A 21261-nucleotide genomic window follows, 5' to 3' on the forward strand; every position below is an offset into this window, starting at 1 on the left:
TCAGCAGACTGGTCTGTTTCTTCTTGGTGTATTTTATTTTTCTGATATTCTGCCATCGTAAACCACTGGTTCCTAAAATCTTACTGGTTTTACACAGAATTTTACACACTTCTGAACCTCATTAGTCTCTACCATTAAGAAATCAGTAATTGGATTTTTCGAGTTTTCTTTGTATTATTGTGGGATCTTTACCTTACAATATAAAGCACCTTGTGGTTGTTGTGATCTGGTGCTAAATAAATACAATTTTATTGAATAAAATTAAATTGGAATTGAATCGCACTTTTCATAACTGTCCACATTTCTGTGGACTTACACAAGGGCCATGTATCATAAACCAAGACTGTGCGGATCGCTATAGTAACCAGGTGATTTACATTGTGCAGCTGGGTTTTCTACATTGCAAAGGTCTGTCTGTTCTTACTGGGATACATTGCCATGGTAGGTTTTTCTACAAACATATCACTCTTCCTGAGAGATCCCTTGGTTCTCAGTGTGCAGGTAGGAGGGTCTAAAATGTTTCAGTAGTGTTTAAATCTGTCTATCCTTGATTATTCTGAGATGCAACTTTATTCCTTGACTGGACTGTTCCCTGTAAACTGCAAAAAATGTTCCCATTCTTCTAATAAGCATCAATATGTGATTCAGGACAGGACGCCAATCTGTTGATTATTTGTGGACTTTGTGGAATTTCCTGTGATCTGAAGGTGACAGTTTGGGCTTTTTTCCTCGCAAAGTGGTGACACATCTGAATAACTTCTACTTATGTACAAATGTTTGAAATGATGACCTTGGAATGTGTAGTTGTTCAAAAATGGGTCTAACTTGTGTAAATATAAATTCTCCTCAAATCTTCACTGAATTCCTCAGACTTCCCCATTGTTTTAAATACTGGTTCTTTTAAAAAAAAAAAAAACATTTTTATGATGGCAAAAAGAACTAGTTGTTGTTGTTCGTCATGATCACTAACGAAAATAGGCTTTGGCTTTGTTAAGTAAAAGACACATTAGAACTTCCAACACCGCTTACTACAAAATGTAAATGATTTCGGTTTTTAAAAGATGTGTGTTGTACAATCGTTCCACCACGCGCAACAAACCGCTCAAAGAATTCAAAGCCCCAAATGACCATGAAATCCATGTCACGGTGAGTGTATGTAATTTAACCCTAACTGTGAGTCAATTCAGATAACGAAAGCATGCCCCGAGTATGTGGTTAGTTTCAAAGTATACCACGAAAATAATGTGTAGCTGTGTTCTAATCATTGTAAAGAGCTAGACTACATGTTTAGAATAAAAACAGATCCAAGGAACAGGAGAAAAGAGACAAAAGATTCTCTCAGTTTATAAAGGCAACAATAATTCACACGTGATCATTTAAAAGCAAAAACATTCAGTCAGGTAGCTTCATTTCTTGTTTTTTCGAGCCTTGTCTCTTTCTGCTTTGAAAACTTTATTTCTCAATCACAGCAGCTCGTTCATTCAGAAGCAGTCAAATACGTATCGTATAGCTGATGTTTTTTGCTCAGCTAAGAACTCTGCCTCCGTGTGGACTGGAAAACTCAGCAGCAACTCAGATTCATTCCCAACCGCACATGCTAGTATCAATAAAGACGGATAAATCCAAAAGAGTTGGGGTAAACTGAGCTCAGTTCATACTACAGAGAGGAGAGATTCATTTTTTGTGTCTGTTAGGACACTAAGCAACACAGATGAGTAAAATGATGATGAGAGAGAATGAGAATAAAACTCAGACTGACCTTTTTCTACACAGTTATATAATTACAAAATGCACTGTATTTCTACCCTGGGATTAAATTAAAACTTCCAGACACTGACAGCAGTTAGGCTATATAACACAGATTTCCCACATATTCATGAACCGGAGGGGGCCATGATTTCTCTCTTTCCTGTACTCAGCCTCCCAGTGAGCTCTGAGGTCTTGACAGGGCAGATGTTAGCACACCAGTAATGCTAAAATGTGTGAAAGTTAAGCATGTGCAGGACAGTGAAGCTGTCTTGGTGGTCAGTCAGAGGTTCCTATACTCCGAGTCACTCACCTACTCGCTTTTTTGGCAAACAACATCACAGTATGTCTGTGTTTTAGAGGTCAGACAGAGTTTGAGCTCTGCTTTGTACTGGAATTGACTCCGTTAACATTTGTCAGTGTAGTTTTGCAGAAGGAAAATCCTTTCACACAGAAAAGTACTTCTGTGCCTTTTTTGGTACATCCCAATAATGGCCTCCTGTTAGTCCATAAACAAGAAAGGCTGAGCTGTAAACCACTGGGTCACACACATATTTTGCTCTGTCTTCCAGGATTGCTTTCTTCCTTTAGCAGTGAATCTCATAAGCAATGGGAGAGTCTATGAAGAGGCCTGTGTGGTTGAGAAACATTCCTTCTGCCTCTAATGTGATCACGGGCTCTGCCTCCCCTCCTTCCCCTGCCATTCTCCTCATGGTCCGTATGTCACCATCCTGCTGCTGCTGCTTGTCAGGGGCCAGAGTGGGGCTCATGGTCTGGCCAGGGCCCGAGGAGAGGGTGTGGCTGGAGGTATCGGATGGTGCTGAACAGCCCAGGTTAGTGGTGGACACAGCTGTTGGCGGAGCAGGAGGAAGCACAGGCTTGGCCCTGTTGAGGACATACATTTCATGGCCACGCTCATCACGATACTCCTCCAGCTGGGCGAAGGTAGTGGGGCCATCAGAGTAGTCGTTCACATACAAGATGCTCTCCTCCTGTGAATTCAAATTCACCTTCATTAATATGACAATGTAAACGACAAAAAAAAAACACCTTACAATATAAAGCGCCTAGAGGTGACTTTAATTGAATTGAATTAAATTGAATTCAAACAGGCGTTACATGTAGGGACCGCAGCTATCCCGTGCTCAGGTGACCACAGAGAGACAGACCATCATTCACACCAACAGGTAATTTAGAGCATTTGGACTGTGGAAGGAGTCTTCACATAGAGAGCCCACACTGGCAAAAGAAGGTGGTGCAAATCCAAGACCCTCAGTGATAAACACTGCAGCGCTGCCCCCATTTAATTGATTTCATTTTCTTTCCTTTTATTGGATTCTTACTGAATTCCCAGTGCCCTGCAAAAGTCTTGAGTCACCCCTCTTTTTATATATTTTACAAGAAAACTCAACACCAAGCTCTTCATCAGACTATCAGTGACTGATAGAGTTGCATTGTATTTTCCTATCCAGGTATTCTGGCACTGTGTTTCTGATTATCATCTGGCAGAAAAATAAAGTTGTTGCCAATCAGACTCTTTCTGATGATATTGCTTGGTCAATCAAAATTCTACAATACTTCTCTGTGCTAAAGATTTCATCAATTTTGACAAAATATCCAACACTAGTGGCTGAAATGCAGTCCCAAACCTTGACAGAGCCTCCACTGTGTTTTACAAATGGCTGTACACATCAAACTCCTGACCTCCTCGATATATATATTGATATTTGAATCAACAATTTGGATTCATCACTCCATCAGATTTGTTGCCAATGATTCTTAGTTCAGGTCTTGTGTAACACACCTCAGTCTTTCCTTCCTTAAAAATGGCTTCTTGACAACGACTAAGATTGTTTCTGATAAGGCTTTACAACAGAGGGTCTAGATACATTACTTAGGTCCTGTGTCAGGTCTTTGCTGGATTTTTCCCCTTTATCTTGAAGACATAAACTTTTAGATATTGTTCATCCTCATCTTACAGATAGTTTCTTCAGTTTTTTAAGGATAGACTGCAAACCACGCTGGGATATGCAAGATTTAGGCTAATAGCTCTTTAGAAGTTGCTAGCACAAAAATACTAATTTATACTTGTCAAATTGAGTTATGTGTGGCATTACTTGGTAGATTCAACTAAAGAGTGACAAAAATACATGTGTGTTTTTGCCACAGGCTGCTGGTAAGGGGTCTAATATACATGTTAGGTTCCCTGTAGGGTTGCCAACTCCCTGAAAAATAAATAAGGGACACCTCGTGGCCAGGGCCGGGCAACCCAGTTGTCTTCACCCTTCCCAGTGTGGTAGCTCTTTTTTTGTGTGTGTGAAATTATTTTTTAACCATTTGACTTGAATTTGATTTAAGCAGATGCATATTCTTTGTGATATGACCATATGGGAAACAAATGATCATTTAGCCATTTATTTTTAGCTCAAAATGACAACATTAACACAATAAAACAGGTCTCCTTCTTAAACAGAAGCCTGTCATGCTTAACTTTTGAGAATATAAGTAAATCTTTCTTTAAAAGAACTCTGTCCTGCTTAACTTAAAATTATATAAATTAATAGAAAGCAATAGAACGAAAAATATTCTTGTAACAGTGCACATATAGTGCATTTAGTACAATTGGCTTCAGTTGAGGTATTATTTCAGCTTTTCTAATGCTAATCAGCTGCTCCTGTTTGTAAACCCGCTTGTTCCCATGATTACGCATCATAACTCATCATCATTATTCATCTATGTATTACTTTTATGTATTAGTCATCAATTTGTTGTAATCATCTATCCTTGCAGTTGTTTATTACACAAAATAAGTTATATTATCACACTTCTGGCCACATAGCGCTGATATTCACTGCACATGCCCATATTAACCTTAACCAGAGGGTTTAAAAAAACAAACCAGTGTTTACATACCATATCTGCTTCTGCCGTGGCCTGGTGGACAAGAAATTGGTTAAGGGTTCCCCGAGCTTTCACGCCCCTCATGTTCTTCATGTGCCCACCACTAGAAGCATGCCTATGGAAAAAGTGCTCCGGCACAGTGCAGTGCGCTTTATAGGCGTTATCGTGCATTTTCCCAGCCCAGTGTTTTCCTTTTCCCATTCCTCCCTGTACTTTCGCAGCCTTTTTTTCTTTCTCTGGGCGAACAAATATTGCTGCTCTAATGCTGGGCTTACACTGTGCGATTTTTGGCCCATTTTGAGACCATTTTTGAGTCATGCGACCGATTTGGTGATCGGCCCGATTTTGGTCTTCATCGTGCGTCGTGTAGTATACGTGGGTTAACGAGAAGTGATTAACACCTCACGACCAGCTCCCGATCATCAATCGCTCGTGAGGGTGTCACTGCAGCTGCTCACGCGCAAACAGGTAAACGTCGGTGAAAAAGACGGAGCAGCACGGCTGTGCAGCGTGTGATCTGGACACAAGCGATGGAGGCACAACTTGTAGAACTTTGGAAAGCTCATCCGAGCCTTTTCGATGTGGCCTCACAAAATTATCACGACCACAACAACCGTGAAAATAGTTGGATCTACATCGCTGCTTAATCACAGCTGCCTGATCAATGTTTTTCATTAGCAATTTGGCAAAGTTGATGGTGGTGGTGTGCGTGTCTGTGTGAGTGAGTGAAAGACAGAGAGAGCGAGCGACAGATTTTCTGTTATAACCTTCATTTTATGGAGGCACAGTGTGAGCTCTCAGGTCGCATCAGAGCATCGGGCGGTATAGTGTGAGAGTACATCGTGACATACGAACTTCTAACCCCTGCGAGTCAATCGTGCAGTTTGAGCAGGAGCTGAATAACGCGACTGAAAAAAATCGCACAGTGTTTGCCCAGCTTTAGGTGTACTGTCGTCCGAGACTTGCACCGCAGTGTCGGCGTTTGTTTCCCTGTTGGCCATGCTTCTTGTTGTGGTCATCTGTTGTCTTCCGGTATTTTCTCCATAAGCGACCTTTCCTCGACCAATGAGATGAGCGGTAATCTGAATTGTCATACTCGAATTGTCATAAGTGTGCTGTCAGCTCATTGGTCACAAAGCAGGAGAGGGGCTGGGAATTATGTTTTCAAACAAAGCGTTAATTCCATAAACATTTATAGACTACTTTTGATTCTCACTGTATTACGGGACAAAGTGCGTCCCTTATTAGCTCAATACGGGACGTGTACTTTTGTTTCTAAATACGGGACGATTCCGTATTTTAAGGGACGGTTGGCAACCCTAGTTCCCTGTATGTTTGAGTGATTCACAGGTCAGTGGTAAGTAGTTTTGACTAATAACATTATCTGAAAATGATCACATACAAGAACTAGACTGAAAATTATCTGCCAGTGGCTGAAGAAAAACTTTAAACTACTTTCAGATGGTGAATGGTGAATGGCCTGTATTTATATAGTGCTTTACTAGTCCCTAAGGACCCCAAAGCGCTTTACATATCCAGTCATCCACCCATTCACACACAGGTGATGGCAAGCTACATTGTAGCCACAGCCACCCTGGGGCGCACTGACAGAGGCGAGGCTGCCGGACACTGGCGCCACCGGGCCCTCTGACCACCACCAGTAGACAACGGGTGAAGTGTCTTGCCCAAGGACACAACGACCGAGACTGTCCAAGCAGGGGCTCGAACCGGCAACCTTCCGATTACAAGGCGAACTCCCAACTCTTGAGCCACGATCTCCACGATGGATTGGAGAACTATTGCTCAAGACCTCTTTAAAAAATTACAAGTCTTACTCCCCCCTCCATCTATTTTCTTCCACTAGTCCTGGGCCAGGTCATTGGTGGAGTAGCTTAAACAAGGATGCCCAGACCTCCCTCTCTCAGCCAACTTCTCATGCTTATCTGGGAGAACACTGAGACAATCCCAGGCCACCCAAAAGATCTAATCTCTCTAGCATGTCCTGGGTTTGCTCCAGGGCTGCCTTCTGGTAGGACATGCCTAAAACACCTCATGCAGGAGGTGCCCAGGAGGCATGTCCGAATCACCTCATCTGGCTCCTTTCAATGTGAGTAGTAGCTGTAAACTGAGCCAGTCTTAGATAACTGAACTCCTCACTAAATCTCTAAGTGAGATAGCCACCCAGTGGGGAAAGCTCATTTCTGCCACTAGCCTCTATGATCTCATTCTTTCGGTCACTACCCAGAACTCATGATAACAGGAGAGAGTAGGGACATAAATCAAGAGCTTTTCTTTAATGCTCAGCTGTCTTTACCACAATGGACCAGTCCAGCATCTGCATCACTGCAACTGTAGCCCCAACCCATCTGTTAATCTCTCACTTTCTTCTCGCCTCATTCACTAACAAGATCCCAAGATACTTAAACTTGGTTGGTGGCACTCTCACCTGGTGTTTGCTCTTTCTGTGGTACACTATCACTTCTTGTGTTTTGTGTAGCTAGCCCATTTAATTTAAACTCTTGGAAAACATATTTTTTCATAGTGTAATATGAAGATGATTTTTGTAGTGCAGATGATTCATAATATCCATCTGCTTTATCCAAAGCAAACTCTGTTAAACCACCTGCTAATTATATTTACAGTATTTAGTCATTGTGTCTGTAGGGATTTGCTAGCTTAGCTTAGCTCATAGCTAACTTGCTATAAGCACAGCATCTTCACCCGTCCATCTTGCACCTTCTTGCTCCATGTGCAAGAGGTTTAGTTACTCCTCGGCCTCCCTTATTAATAATGGTTCTTGTAATAAATGTAGCCTGTTTTCAGCTCTGTAGGCCAGGATTCCTGAATTGGAGTTGGGATCATGAAGCAGACTTGCTGTCTACATCTCTCTGCAGCCTGTCTCCTTCTGTCATCCCCTAAACTCCATCCCCTTAGAGACTGCAGTTGCTCCCAGACCACCAAAAACAAACCAAATTTTTTTTAGCAAAAATGATTTAAAAACATTAAAAAAAAAAATCACAAAGAAAGAACAATATAGCACCAAAGAGTAAAACTGTGGATTCTTAAACTTTAGTCCCTGTTAGTAAAAGATTTAATAATTGATCAACACTGAAAATGGCATCTCACTAATTTAGAAGATTTTCATTTAGCCTGGAAAAAAAGATTGTTGCTCTATTTAAAATAAAGCTCTCCATAAAGCTAGAAAGTCTTACTATTCATCCTTGTAGCCAGGCTGACAGAGAGTCTGTCGAGCCAAGCATTTCACCAGTCGTTACTTCACATTTCTTGACAAATAAAAATTTGACTATTTAGAGAAAAAATATTCATAACCATCTGACTGATGTATCATTATGTACTTCTTCCAATTCTATTGATAATTTAGCCTCTCTATCTATTAGCCTCTGAATTGATTTTTCTGAGTTAACTCCAGTAATTACTTCCTCCAAATCATAAACATGTCCATTAGGCCCCTACATCTTACAAGAGTGCTCAAAGAAGTCCTTTGAGAAGTCTATTAATGCTTCAATTTAGACTATGATCTATATATCCCTATTACTGGGCTATGTACCGAGCCATGTATCAGAAGCCTTTAAACTGGCAGTGATTAAGCCATTACTTAAAAAGCAATCACTTGCTGTTTTAGCTAATTATTTCAGGGGCACCACCAATGGCTGGCCAAAATTTGCAGGACCCCCAGTGGACCCCCTGGCATATGTTGGTAATAATTTTAATAAACATGAGTACAAGAGAAGACACTCTACAGTGAGTTGAAACATTAATGTGTTATTTATTCCTGCATATACAATTTTTGTCATTCGTATTGTATTCGTATTTCGTATTCTATGCAGATGACACCCAACTTTATCCATGAAGCCAGATGCATCAATTAACTAAACTACAGGACTGTCTTAAAGACATAAAGACCTGGATGACCTCCAATTTCCTGCTTCTAAATTCAGATGAAACTGGGGTTATTGAACTTGTAAAATTGTATTGTAAAATCTTAGAAATATGGTGTCTAACGTATGCTTACCCTGGACAGAGATGGCAGAAGCACAGGCTTTCTCTACTTAATGCAACTATCTATACTTCTACTTAAAAGCTACTTTTACTTTCGTACTTGAAGTACATTTTAAAGCCTGTACTTTTTCAGTTTTATTTGAGTAAGGAAGTTTCTTCAGTACTTCAACTTTTCTCTAAATCTAACCTTTCTCCTTCTCCTTTCCTGTCTGTCGTCCAACATCAAGTGAAGTTATCTGGCACCGTTTTCTCTCCTTTAGCTAGCAGACACAGTGCAACAAACTGCACACAGTTTGTGTGCTTGCTGATGTTTGTTGAGCTGATAGAAACATTGAACTTCAAATTACCCGTTTCTTAAAAATAGCACTCTTTTCATGCTTCCTCCTCTTGTGTAGAGATAGCTAGATTCTAAAGTACCGCAACCACAACTTACGGAAACCTGCACCTCTTCCGGCCCATTTTAACTCGGATTATAAATGCTATAGATGATACAGTTGAACCTAAAATAATGAGTTTGTTTTGAAAATGTAAGGAGTAAAAAGTACAGATATTTGTTTAAACATGAAGGGAGTAAAAGTAAAAAGTTATCAGAATACAGAGTAGTTGTACTTTCCTCAAGTAATGTGTGGAGGAGGTGTGATCCCTGGCTCAGCTGTGAGCCAGTCTTTATATAGTGATACCTGAAAATTCTAAGTACAGTAACAAAGTACTTGTACTTCATTACTTCCCATCTTTTAATCTAAATGGGATTACACTGGCCTCCAGTAACTGTGTGAGGAATCTTGGAGTCATTTTTGACCAGGATATTACACAAATATGTAGGACTGATTTCTTCCATTTGTGCAATGTCTTTAAAATTAGAAACATCCTTTGTTGAGTGATGCTGAACTTGTTGATGCATTTATTACTTCTAGACTGGATTATTGTAATTCGTTATTATCAGGATGTCCTAAAAACTCCCCAAAAAGCCTTCAGTTAAATGCTGCACTGAGAGCACTGGGACTATATTTCTCTCATATTGGCTTTTCTTCATTGTCTCCATGTAAAATCCAGAATCAAAGTTAAAATCCTTTTCCATACAAGGTCTTGAACACATAAGGTCAAGCCCTACACTTGACTCTTAGACTCCTCGGTTAATTGTGGGATATTTAAAAGTAGGATAGTAATTGGTGACAAAGGGCAGCCCTGGTGGAGTCCAGCATGCACCATGAACAAGTCGGACTTGCAATGTAAACCAAGCTACTGTAATAGCAATAGGACAGACACACCATGGTCCCAAAGCATACCCCAGAGGATACTCCGAGGGATGTGGAAAAGTTTCCTCCACAGTCCACAGAACACATGTAGACTGTTGAGCAAACCTAAATACATAAAACCGCATCTACATCATCAGGTTGTGTGTATCTCTATTGTTATATGACTGCTGCAGATTTGTTTGATCACACATAACAAATTTTAAAGTTATAACAAGAACAGTTATTTTTAACCAGATACACTGATCGTAACATAAGCTCATAAAACATATCTTGACACATGTGGTCATAAGGTACCATTTGTGCCAAAAATTTGTTAACATGAACGCTGTTTACATGGACAATACATTTGTCTGTATTTGCGACATCGCACTTTACTTCAGTTGTAACAAAACTCTTTCGACAAACAGATGGTCCATGTAAAATGCTCACCTGACAAAACATTTGTGTGTGTCAGTGCAGTTTTACTTCTGTCATCTTGTTGTGCTTCCTCTGATTTTGTTGTGTTACACTGACACAGACAAATAATTGAAAATTCATTCATAAATTCCTATCTACTATGAGGATAAATGCCTTTATTCTACTTTTAAATATGCCAATCACATTTGTAGTATTGAACATATATGCACCTTTTCAGCCCCATCAGCCTCTTTGTCCCGTTGGTGATGTCGACTGTAGATCATGGCGACTAGCAGCAGAGCAGTCAAAGTCAGCAGTGAGATGCCCACAGCAATGGCAGTCTGAGTGGCAGCTCCCAGAGCACTGAAGGCCATGCTGCCCAGAGCATACAGGGGTTCCCGGCTTACATCTGAGCCCAAAGCAGGACCGTGGCTCCTCAGTCGAGGCCAGGCAGGTGAGTACGGTAGAGACACCTGGGACCATGAAGCCCAGATGGAGGAAGAAGATGAGGAGGATGTTGATGAGTTGATGGCAAGTTGAAAGGTGACTCTAGCCACACCTCCTGCGTTCCATGCTTCACATTCATAGAAGCCTGCATGAGCCACAGTTACATTACTGAGAAACAACATGCCACTGCCAGTGTCGGGGTCAAAGAGTTCGCCATTAGTCTTCTGGAGACTGACTCTGCCTTCCTGCGAGGGCTCCTCTGCTCCTCCCATTCCACCTCCACCTGCATCCAACTCCTGAACCAGGCCTCTGGGAGAAAGGACTACTTTACCCTGGGAAGCTTTCCTCCAGGTCACCTGCAAAAGGTATTGACATTTCTTTCTTCAGTGGTCTTACAAAGGATAAACCATCACAGTACAAAAAGAAAAACAGATACTACTGTTACAGTACTGTCAACCTGAACTGGAGTATGTAACTGATGATTCATTCAAGATGTTTTAAATAAATGAAAAAAGGAGGAAAATTGAAGTAACCACTTTAGCTGACCACACTGATTGCATGCAGTGTATTTGGAACAGTCAAAGAAGACCAGTACAAACAAATTCACTCATTTGATAGGCAGGACTTATGGCAAATGGTGGGGAAAACAAAATAATTTAAAAGAATATTAAAACTTTAATTACCACTTTATTTCACTTTAATTATCATTACCTGTGGCCGAGGATAACCAGTGGCATGGCACGACACCCTGAGGCTCTCTCCCAGATGCACTGCAAGCCTCTTGGGCTCCAGCTGCACCAAGGGAGGGATACAGACCAAGCTGTTGAGAGGAACCTCCACCAAGCTCAGATGGGACAGGCGTGGTGGCTCGATGCAAACTAGTCGACGTTCTGCAGAGCTAAGCAGACGCTGACCCTCTTCATCAATCCAGGTCCTCAGCCAGTGCAACGCACAGTCACAGCGCCATGGATTATCTGCAGCATAGCACAAGACAGAAGCCACTTAATGTTCTGCCCTAAAGAGTCATGATGATTACCATATTACTAGGCTCTACATGAGTAGCTATCTGTAACTCAGTGAACAGATGTTATTATGCGTGAAACTGTATAAAAAACCCCAACAAAAAACCCAAAACACAACATGGGTTCCAATGTCATCAGTAAAGGAGCCTCACCTGTGATACGCAGGACCTGCAGGCTCACTAGAGGTCGCAGTGTTGCAGGGCCAATTGTGTGGAGGTTATTCCTACTCAGGTCCAGCAGAGCCAGAGAAGTCAAACCAACTAAAGCCTGGTCGGCTAACGTCTCTATACTATTATGCTGTAAGTGGAGCTCCTGCAGACGCTGAGACATCAAGAGAATGATGTACATTATCTATGAAGCTTCATATAGGGCTCAGCAAAGCTGCTGTGTTGAACAGGAAAGTGAGACTGTACCGGTAGGCCACGGAAGGTGTAGTCCAGCAGCCGTGTGATGTCGTTTCGTGCCAGGTACAGAATGCGTAGATGTTCGAGTCCCTGAAACATGTCAGCTGTCACCAAATGGATGCGGTTTCCATTCAGTGCTAGCTCCAATAACTGACCGAGGCTCTGGAAAGAGCCAGGCTCCACGGCTGAGATGGTGTTGTTCTAGAGGAAGAGGGACATGAAAAGAAAACTAGAAAAATGTCTGCTTCTGGTTAATCTCCTGGAACTACCACTACTATGATGTCATTTGGTTTTATGAAAATTTATGTTTTATTGTAAAATGTACCTATTTTGATTGTAAGCCCAACAAGGGACTATTGTTGAAAATTAGCAATAGCTATAAACTTATGTGCATTACATCAGTTTCATGTTTTGTACTTGAACTATGTTAAACTGCACTGTCCCTTTTAAATAAATAAATTTAAATTCCAAATACTTCTGATGATGCCTTTGAAACACATTTTCTGTCTTCTCTGTTGTGATCCTTTTATTTTGGAGCAGTCTAACATTTGACAGTGTTTTTGGCACAAGGAGGAGAGTGACTCAATTCACAATTTCACTGTTTCAAAAAATACGTACAATAGATTCATAAGAGGTAACGCCAGTGATTTTCTTAATGTCTGTTTGCTGGAGTAAGGAAAGTGTTACTATACATGTTCTCAGCTTTGGTTGGAGATGATGACCACAGAGTTGAAAATTAAACATTTCTGGCGGTGTGGAGTCAGAAAGAGGTAAGTTCATTAGATGTCTACAACTACTTATCTCTGCTGCAGGCTAGCAGCTCATGGTGACAGTAGTGCCCTCTAATATAATATACCTCAAACTCTGAAGTGGTTGCAGGTGCACTGCTGGGTTTTAAAAACAATGAAAACTGTAATGTAATTTGAGTATAAATAGAAGGCCATGTATTTGATAGACATCTGCCTTTGGAGCCAATTTTGGCCTATATGGGTTTTTGCCATGACTGGCAATGTATTTTGAAAAGTCTAGTTTTTATTTTTATTTCAGTTAACCAAAATTTCAACCCACTTTAATTTAGTTTTAGTTAGCAATAACAACCTTTTGCTACAGCCTTACAAGACATCGACCCTGCTGTATTCTTAAACCTGCTCAGTGAAATCCTTCCTCTGTTGCATTAAAACATTTTGGAGGGTAATACTTCGCTATAATTTGATACTACTGAGTGAAGTAAACACAGCGTATACCATTGCTAGAATGTATACAAATCCATACTTAGTATAAACTGTGATGTAGTCAACAGATTAAAACTGAAGGCTAAAGAGTCTTAGTGTAAGTGTTTAAGAGTGTATGTGCATTTATTACCTGCAGGTACAAATAGTGCAGGTGCTTCAGCATGGTGAGGTCCTGTCGACGGATCTGACCAATCACATTGTCCTGGAGAAAGATGGTCTGGATGGAGAGATGAGCAGGGACAAAAGAGGAGTTTTAGTCACTATTGTCTTAAAACATTTGATACATTGTGATTAATGCTCTGATCAATCTATCTCTATTAATAGGCTCAAATCTTCATTTTATCTCAAAATTTCTTCAAAGAGTAGCTGTAAAGCAGCTAATTGGGCATGTGCAGAGATATTGTTTATTTGAAGAGCTCCATCTATTTAACAGTCTGCAGTTTGTTCATGTTTTCCACAGGGTTCTGTGCTAGGACCAATTTTATTTGGATTGGATCAACTGGTCCCTAAATGCAACTGACACCCCTTTCTCAACGAGAAGTCTGGGCTTGGGTGAGCCTGAGTGCTGAAGATATCTACCTATTCGGAACCATGGTAACAGGGTTCTGGCGGATCGGAGCTGGCTTGGCCCTGACTTATCGAAGAATTAAGGAAGCGGAACCGGCTGTTCAAACCCCCACAAGGCTGCCCCCTGGGATTGGAACGATGGGAGAGGCGTGAGTTTCTCAAAATGGGCCCATTGAGTCAGCATGGATAAGATCTTGGAAAGGCTACGGCTGCTGTGAATACTCAGAATAAGATCTCTGACTGCAGACTGGATACATCTCGGAAGGACTAGCTCGGAATAACATCTCTGGGCACAAATTGGATGACATCTCGAGGAGGCACACTGCCGTGAGTTCTCAGAAATCGGCTCCTTGAGCACAAGAAATGACAACATCACAGAACGCAAGTATGGCGAAGCTCGCGGCTCTCCAATGGGAGATTGAGAGACCAGTGTTGGACTGTAGAACTGCTTTGAAATTCATATGAGCTGATCGCACTAAAGTAAAAAGCACCATCACTTCATGCGGATATACTTATTCCTAACAATCTTAGAAACACTGTGTGTATAAATATTCTCACGCTGGATAGCATTACTTTGTCCTCCAGTAACACTGTGCGGAATCTTGGCGACTTTTAATGCTCACATTAAACAAATATATAGGACTACTTTCTTGCATTTGAATTAAATTGAATCTTCTTAGGGCATCGATCCTACCTGTATGGTTAAAGGGATGTATTTGGGGATGTCCCTCAGTCCTGTGGAGCCACACTCCACAGTGAGGCTGTAGCAGCGACAGCCCACAGGGCAGGAAGGAGAGGCTCGTAGAGGAGTGGAGTGTAGAGACAGGAGGAGCGTGGAGAGAAGAAGCACCAAAAACACAGCCATCACGTCAAGAGATAAAACTGAGAAAGGTGAGAACACAGAATGAGTCATGATCAGCATTCTTCTGACTTGTTTTGAGGCCGAACAAAAATATGTAAAATGGTCAGTGAGGAGGAATTCCCTCCTACACAAATTAGCCTGAAAATAATACTGTAACAACAAACAATTTTTCAAATCAGCTTGAGCCATACAATCCAATGGATACATCCTAGGATTCTGTCAAAGGTCTCATTGGCATATTGTTTTTGTGACATTTCAGACTCCGAACAATTCCTATTTATTAAAACTGAACAAGAACAAAGCCAAAATGCAAAAGCAGCATGTAGTATCCCATTTGATTTAGTGGTTTGTGGAACCACATTTTGTGGCAACTTGAAGTCTCTCACAGTATTGTGGATCAATTTTGGCTCACTGTTCTTTATAATGTTGCTCAGAAAGTTCCTGCCACTGCATTACAATCATGTTGATGTTTCTTTTCAGCACTGTAGCCAGGCTGACAGGCTAACTCAGCTGTCTTAACTAATTATAGGCCAATCACAAACCTTCTTTTTATCTAAAAAAAATTCTTGAAAGAGTAGTTGTAGAACAGCTAACTGATCATCTGTAGAGGAATTGTTTATTTTAAGATTTTCAGTCAGGTTTCAGAGCTCATCACAGTACAGCGACTGGCCTCTGACAGTGGACTCCTCTCTGTGCTTGTCCTGCTAGACCTCAGTGCAGTGTTTGATACCATTGACCATAATACTTTATAACAGCGATTAGAGCATGCTGTAGATATTAAATGGAGTGGAGTACCTTTAAGTCATTATGGAGAATCCAGTTTATTCATGCAGATCTAGAGTCCTCTTAACACACTAAGGTTAATTATGGAGTTCCACAGGGTTCAGTGCTAGGACAAATTTTGTTTACATTATGCATACTTCCCTTAGTGAGTATCATTAGAAGACATAGCATACATTTTCACTGCTACACAGATGGCACCCAACTTTATCTACCCATGAAGCCAGATAACACACACCAATTAATTAAATTACAGAGATGTCTTAAAGACATAAAGACCTGGATTACCGCTCAATGCTTCTAAATTCAGATAAAAGGGAGGTTTTTGTACTTGGCCCTGAAAGTTTTAGAAATATGGTATCTAATCAGATGCTTACTCTGGATGGCATTACCTTGGCATCCAGCAACACTGTGAGGAATCTTGGAGTCATTTTTGACCAGGATATATCCTTCAATGTGCATATCAAACAAATGACTTCTTCCATTTGTGCAATATCTCAGCCTTCAGTTGATCCAAAATGCTGCAGGAAGAGTACTGACAAAGAGCGAGAGCATATTTCTGCTATACTGGCTTGTCTTCATTGGCTCCCTGTTAAATCCAGAATTGAATTCAAAATCCTGCTCCTCACATACAAGGTCCTACCTTAGTTATGCTGCAAAAGAAATAGACTGCTGGAGATTCCCATGATACACTGAGTGTTTCTTCTTCAGTCACCTTTTTACTCAATATGTAGTTGTACACAACTCTATATTTAATCATTAATTCTTATTAACTAACAACTGTGGCTCCCTTCCACAGCATGTCTACTCCTGTCTTCCTCGGGGCAGATGGCTGTCCCTCCCTGAGCCTGGTTCTTCTGCAGGTTTCTTCCTGTTAAAAGAGTTAAAAAAGTTTTTCCTGCTTTCTCATAGGCGATCATGACTGTTGGGGTTTTCTCTGTTTTCTTTGTATTACTGTAGGGCGTTTATGTTACATATAAAGTGCCTTCAGGCAACTGTTGCTGTGATTTGGTGCTATATAAAATAAATAAAACTGAATTGATTCTTCTAAAATCTGACAGTCAGGATTCAGAATTGCTTACAATAAGAAACAGCACTAGAGATAGTTCAGAATGATCTGACCTCTCTGACAATGAACTGATGTTCTCGTTTGTCCTGCTAGACTTCACTGCAGAATTAGATACTATTGACCACAATATTTTACTACATAGAGTAGAACAAGCGACAGGTATTAAAGGCACTGTGCTGCAGGGATTTGAATATCTTTTGTATCTAATAAACTCCAGTTTATTCATGTAAATAGGAAAGTGTTCTTGACAAGCTAAGGTTAATTATGAACTTCCTCTGGGTGTTGTGCTGAGACCAGTTGTATTTACATTATTTATAAACGATTCTCCTAGGCAGGAACATTAGGAAGCATTACCTTGACATCCAGTACTGTGAACAATCTCTGAGTCATATTTGACCAGGATATGTCCTTCAATATGCATATTAAACTTTTGACCAGTGGATAGTCTACTATCCACTATAGACTATTACTTATAAATATCTTATATATTTATATAAATATCTTATTTGAATGATTACCTCCATATCGATGAGAGAAAGCGAGAAAGACAGAGACTGAGCTCCATTCACTCAGTGATGAAGAAACTGACCTCACAGCTCACCGTTTATTCAGTGGGCTGGTTTCAGTCATTATGCAAATGTACTGTTTATAAAGTTGGGGAAACCTGCAGTCAGCTGAGACGGAAGAAGTCACTTCAATGAGTGACAAAATGTTTCTCCCATTGAAAACGCTACGTCCAGATGAATCAACTTTTTGGCATAAGGAATATATTTATATTGTAAAAATAAAAGCTAGAAAAACACATCCATGAATTACAAATTAAATTATTTCTTAAAAATTATTCTTTTTTTCCCTTTTGCTTTTATACATTGCAAATAAAGTTAAGGAAAGTTTCTTCATGGTTCAACGGTTGCTCATCAGAGGATGATTTAAAAATGTTCTGCCAACAATTTCTTTTTCATGCGTAGTTGCAGCGTCTATCTTTTAATACATATGCCTTTCAAGAGTCTTACTGAGATGATGCAAGAAATTCTCTGCATCTAATCTCCATTGTAGAGATATTTGCCATGTAGCCTCTCTGCCTTGCTTCCACTACATTTCACTACGCCGTAGTTTCTTCAACCCATTGGCTTCCTTTATGACATCTTCCCAGGGCACTGCGAACTTAATAAAGCAGGCAGCACAGTGTGAGTTCAACACACTACCACACAGTACAATGTCTGATCTTAAGTTAGCAAGATCAGACATTGTACTGTGTGGGGGTCCAGAACTGCAGCTTTGTTGCTTCTTTGTCAGAATACTCTCCCCTTATCATTTCAGTTGTACCAGTTAATATGATGTACTTCACACCGTCAGAGAGTTTTGTATGTTGATCTGATGATACAGCCAAACATTCTCTCTTTCATAACTCTTCTGAGGTGGTACTCCCATTTTCCCCACACCTAAACATTTCATCCACTACCTATGTTTCACCTGGGATACTGCCCAAGCACATCTTGATGTTTCCTCTTGTTAGTGGATTTCAGCCATGGCTTTTTCTATACAGTCTGATGCAGATGCTTTCCCAAAGTGTTGTCGCATGCTTCTAAATCAGGGGTGGGGAACTCAAGACCTCAAGGGCCGCTGTCCTGCAGGTTTTAGATGTGTCCTTGATCCCAAGCAGCTGATTCAAATGGCTAAATTACCTGCTCAACGTGTCTTGAAGTTGTCCAGATGTCTGGTAATAAACTAATCATTTTATTCAGGTGTGTTGACCCAGGATGATATCTAAAACCTGCAGGACACCGGCCCTTGAAGCCTGGAGTTTCCCCACCTCTGTTCTAAGTCCTACGCCCAGGTGTATTCTCAAGAATGTCACTATGGAGAAAAGCAGATTTTGCTTCTTGATTTGCAATCCCAGCTTTCCAAATTCACCCTGTTTATAGATAAATGGTAAATGGCCTGTATCTGTATAGCACTTTACTTAGTCCCTAAGGACTCCAAAGAGCTTTACACATTCAGTCATCCACCCATTCACACACACATTCACACAAATGGCAGCAACTCTGATTGTTGTATTTGTAGATTCTAATAATCGTTTCATTTTGGTGCACTTAAAGGCCTACCTCTATCATGCTTGATGGAGAAAAAGTGCTTCCTGGCCAAACAACTCGATACTCCTCAAACATCTAGGGAGCCTCAACCTTTTCCTCTCGAAGAAACATATTACTCTCTGTCTTCTTATGGGTGCTGGATTAGGTGTTGGCTCAAACGAATTCTTGTCATTGTATACTTTTGTCAAAATGTGTGTCTAGTTCTTGCCTTGTCTTCAGGTATTCCCTTTTTTGCTATGGTGAAAAGTGATTTTAGAAACTTAAAGGGTTCCATAAAAATGTGATCGTACCCTCTCTTGCTTTTTTTGTACCTTTCACAAATTATCCACTTGTCTCAGGGCGAACAGCTGGTGTTTGATGTTTTCCTGGAGCTGGTTTAATCCAGAGTATTTTATAGTTGTGAATAATTTTTCTACTGTAAAAATATAGTCTTCAAATTGTTTGGAAATGGCACGTCCCAGATTATTGAACAACAACAACGGTTTCTGTGAGACCATTTCCGATGTCTTTCCTGCTTGGCATTGTGTTAACACAACTGAATACCCAAGAACAATAAAGTGGAAAAACCTCTTTTCTGATAGTGAAGGTCATAATTCCTGATGATCAAAAATATCTGATTAGCAGCACCTGGCTGCTACCTACCCTCTCAATTCTTATGAAAAAACAGCAAGGGCCTACTTCACACACTGCGTTTGCATTCGGTCTTACTTTTTGTTAAATAAATATAACACTATGACATGCTTTTGTAGTTTATCTGAGGTTATGTTTACTGCATTTTGAGACCTAAGCCTTAGAATTAAAGGTGAGTGTAATTTATTTTAAACCATGACTGTAAATGTAGTTTTATTCTGATTAACATCTCAATAAATGTAATCTTTTCCATATTCATATCAGTTGGTGAATCTCTGTCACCATAGAAACAGCTCATGCCAAGAGGATTTGACTTGCATAAAAGGATCTACCATCAAGGCCACTTCACTCTGCTGCTGCTGCTCGCCTGTAAACGTCCTCTACTGTGTAACTACAGGGCTGCTGCAGCATGAACTGGGTTTATCTGTATGTAAGATATGAAACACATAAAATATTTCCATTGACTGACAGCAGTGAAACCAGAAAAGCTGTCTTTAAGGGCAGCTAAACATGCACTCGAGCAGTCATATGCTGTGCTAAAGGCCACCTTAATAACACAGAAGCTACACAATAACAGTAACCAGTATCTGATGGCAGCGTGCATGCCAAAGGGTGATTAAATGGACTCTGCGAAGACAAACGCATATAAGATAAGAAGCACCATGATGGATGCGTGTGGAAGAATAAATACCTCGTTGGGGAAGGACGTGGGAGACCCAGAAAAGGACGTCCGACCTGCACGACGTCTTCTTATTCCTTCTTAGCAGACGGTTCTAATAATTTGCCTCAAATAAATGAAAGTAGAAGAGGGGAGGAAAAAATCGACAGTTTGCAGAGGACCGCGGGCCGTCGCACACACGCTTATGATGTCAACAAAAGACGGGAGCCAGCAGCGAAATATTATGGCAGGTTTGATAGTGTAGCACTAAGTGCAAATCAGTGCAGTGCGGTTCAGATCATGTCTTTGTTGAATGCCATCATCCAGCTGTTCATTCATTCGTCACTCCCAGTGAACCCTCCCATCCATTTACCCCACGCTGCTGCTCCTCAGGACGATCGTCGAGTCAGCAGTGCTCCGCAAGAAGCACAAAAGCGTCTCCTGCACACGTTAATCACAGCAAAGTCTTCGTGATAAATGTTGTGCATCAAACTCATCTGTGTAAGAATCTGTGGTCGTTCGCCTGCAGATTGCCATCTCACGCTAACGTAGTGCGTAAATCTGCATTCCGTGGAAACCGTGGACATTTTCATTACGCTCACCGTCACAGTGCCAACAAAATATTCTCAGGTGTCAGGAACGGAACAGAAATGGTTAATATAGATACAATTATTAGTCACGTGAACAAGGTAAGAAGGCGACATTTATCGCGTCTTCAAACGCATCAAAGACAACCAGGGTTTCAAGAACATCTCAGCCCAGCTGGAAAAGTGTGTGTTCAAAAAAGACTAAGTGTGGCGAGGTTTTAAAAGGATTTCTGATACATGCAAGCGATCATCTAATGACAACCGGGCTTTCAGGGCTGGTCAGCCCTGCAAATCGAGCCCAAGAGACTGTGTTTAATGAAATCCAAATGACATCAGAAGATCTGCTGGTAGGCAACTTCTTGTATCAAGTTACTGTAATCACAGAGACGGCAAAAAGTTCACCTTTATTTCAAGAAAAATTAGAACTCTACGTTCGGGTCCAGGTCTATGAGAGGATCCTCATCACTGATTAATCTTTGTACTGCTCTTCCCAAATACAAATGCGTGACAGTGATGCGAGGTCATCTGTTTGATGAACTGGAACAGTTCCTTTTAGGAAATGAATTCTGCACACACTAACAAAACCACTGA

The 21261-nt window shown here is 40.8% G+C and overlaps 1 protein-coding gene across 2 annotated transcripts; it reads right to left on the minus strand.

Moving 5' to 3' along the window:
- Window positions 1–1320: 1320 nt before the first annotated feature.
- LOC147309869 (leucine-rich repeat-containing protein 24-like) lies at window positions 1321–20686 on the minus strand. Of its 2 annotated transcripts, XM_086270142.1 has the most exons (8): window positions 20117–20684; window positions 14686–14873; window positions 13555–13641; window positions 12202–12393; window positions 11941–12109; window positions 11478–11740; window positions 10550–11122; window positions 1321–2738 (listed from the first exon to the last, which is right to left on the minus strand). In XM_086270142.1, exons 2-8 carry the CDS (start codon window positions 14854–14856, stop codon window positions 2334–2336), a joined length of 1860 nt encoding a protein of 619 aa, XP_086126268.1. In that variant the 5' UTR covers window positions 14857–14873; window positions 20117–20684; the 3' UTR covers window positions 1321–2333. The 2 variants fall into 2 exon arrangements, with proteins under 2 accessions (XP_086126268.1, XP_086126267.1); XM_086270141.1 differs by having other exon boundaries at window positions 14686–20686.
- Between the last annotated feature and the right edge of the window lie 575 nt (window positions 20687–21261).

The sequence above is a fragment of the Aulonocara sp. 'chitande type north' Nkhata Bay genome, linkage group LG17 (assembly GCF_057382095.1).
Source record: "Aulonocara sp. 'chitande type north' Nkhata Bay isolate Kocher_YH1m ecotype deep benthic linkage group LG17, A_spYH_male_GT1.1, whole genome shotgun sequence".
Classification (NCBI taxonomy): Eukaryota; Metazoa; Chordata; class Actinopteri; order Cichliformes; family Cichlidae; genus Aulonocara; species Aulonocara sp. 'chitande type north' Nkhata Bay.

Coding starts and splice junctions, on each gene's coding strand:
- LOC147309869 (XM_086270141.1), bottom strand. CDS start 15,060: ATGTATCCATTGGATTGTATGGCTCAAGCTGATTTGAAAAATTGTTTG. Junction 13,642..14,685: donor ACATCCCTTTAACCATACAG/GTAGGATCGATG, acceptor CTCTCCATCCAG/ACCATCTTTCTCCAGGACAA. Junction 2,739..10,549: donor AGGCTGATGGGGCTGAAAAG/GTGCATATATGT, acceptor TTGAATTCACAG/GAGGAGAGCATCTTGTATGT.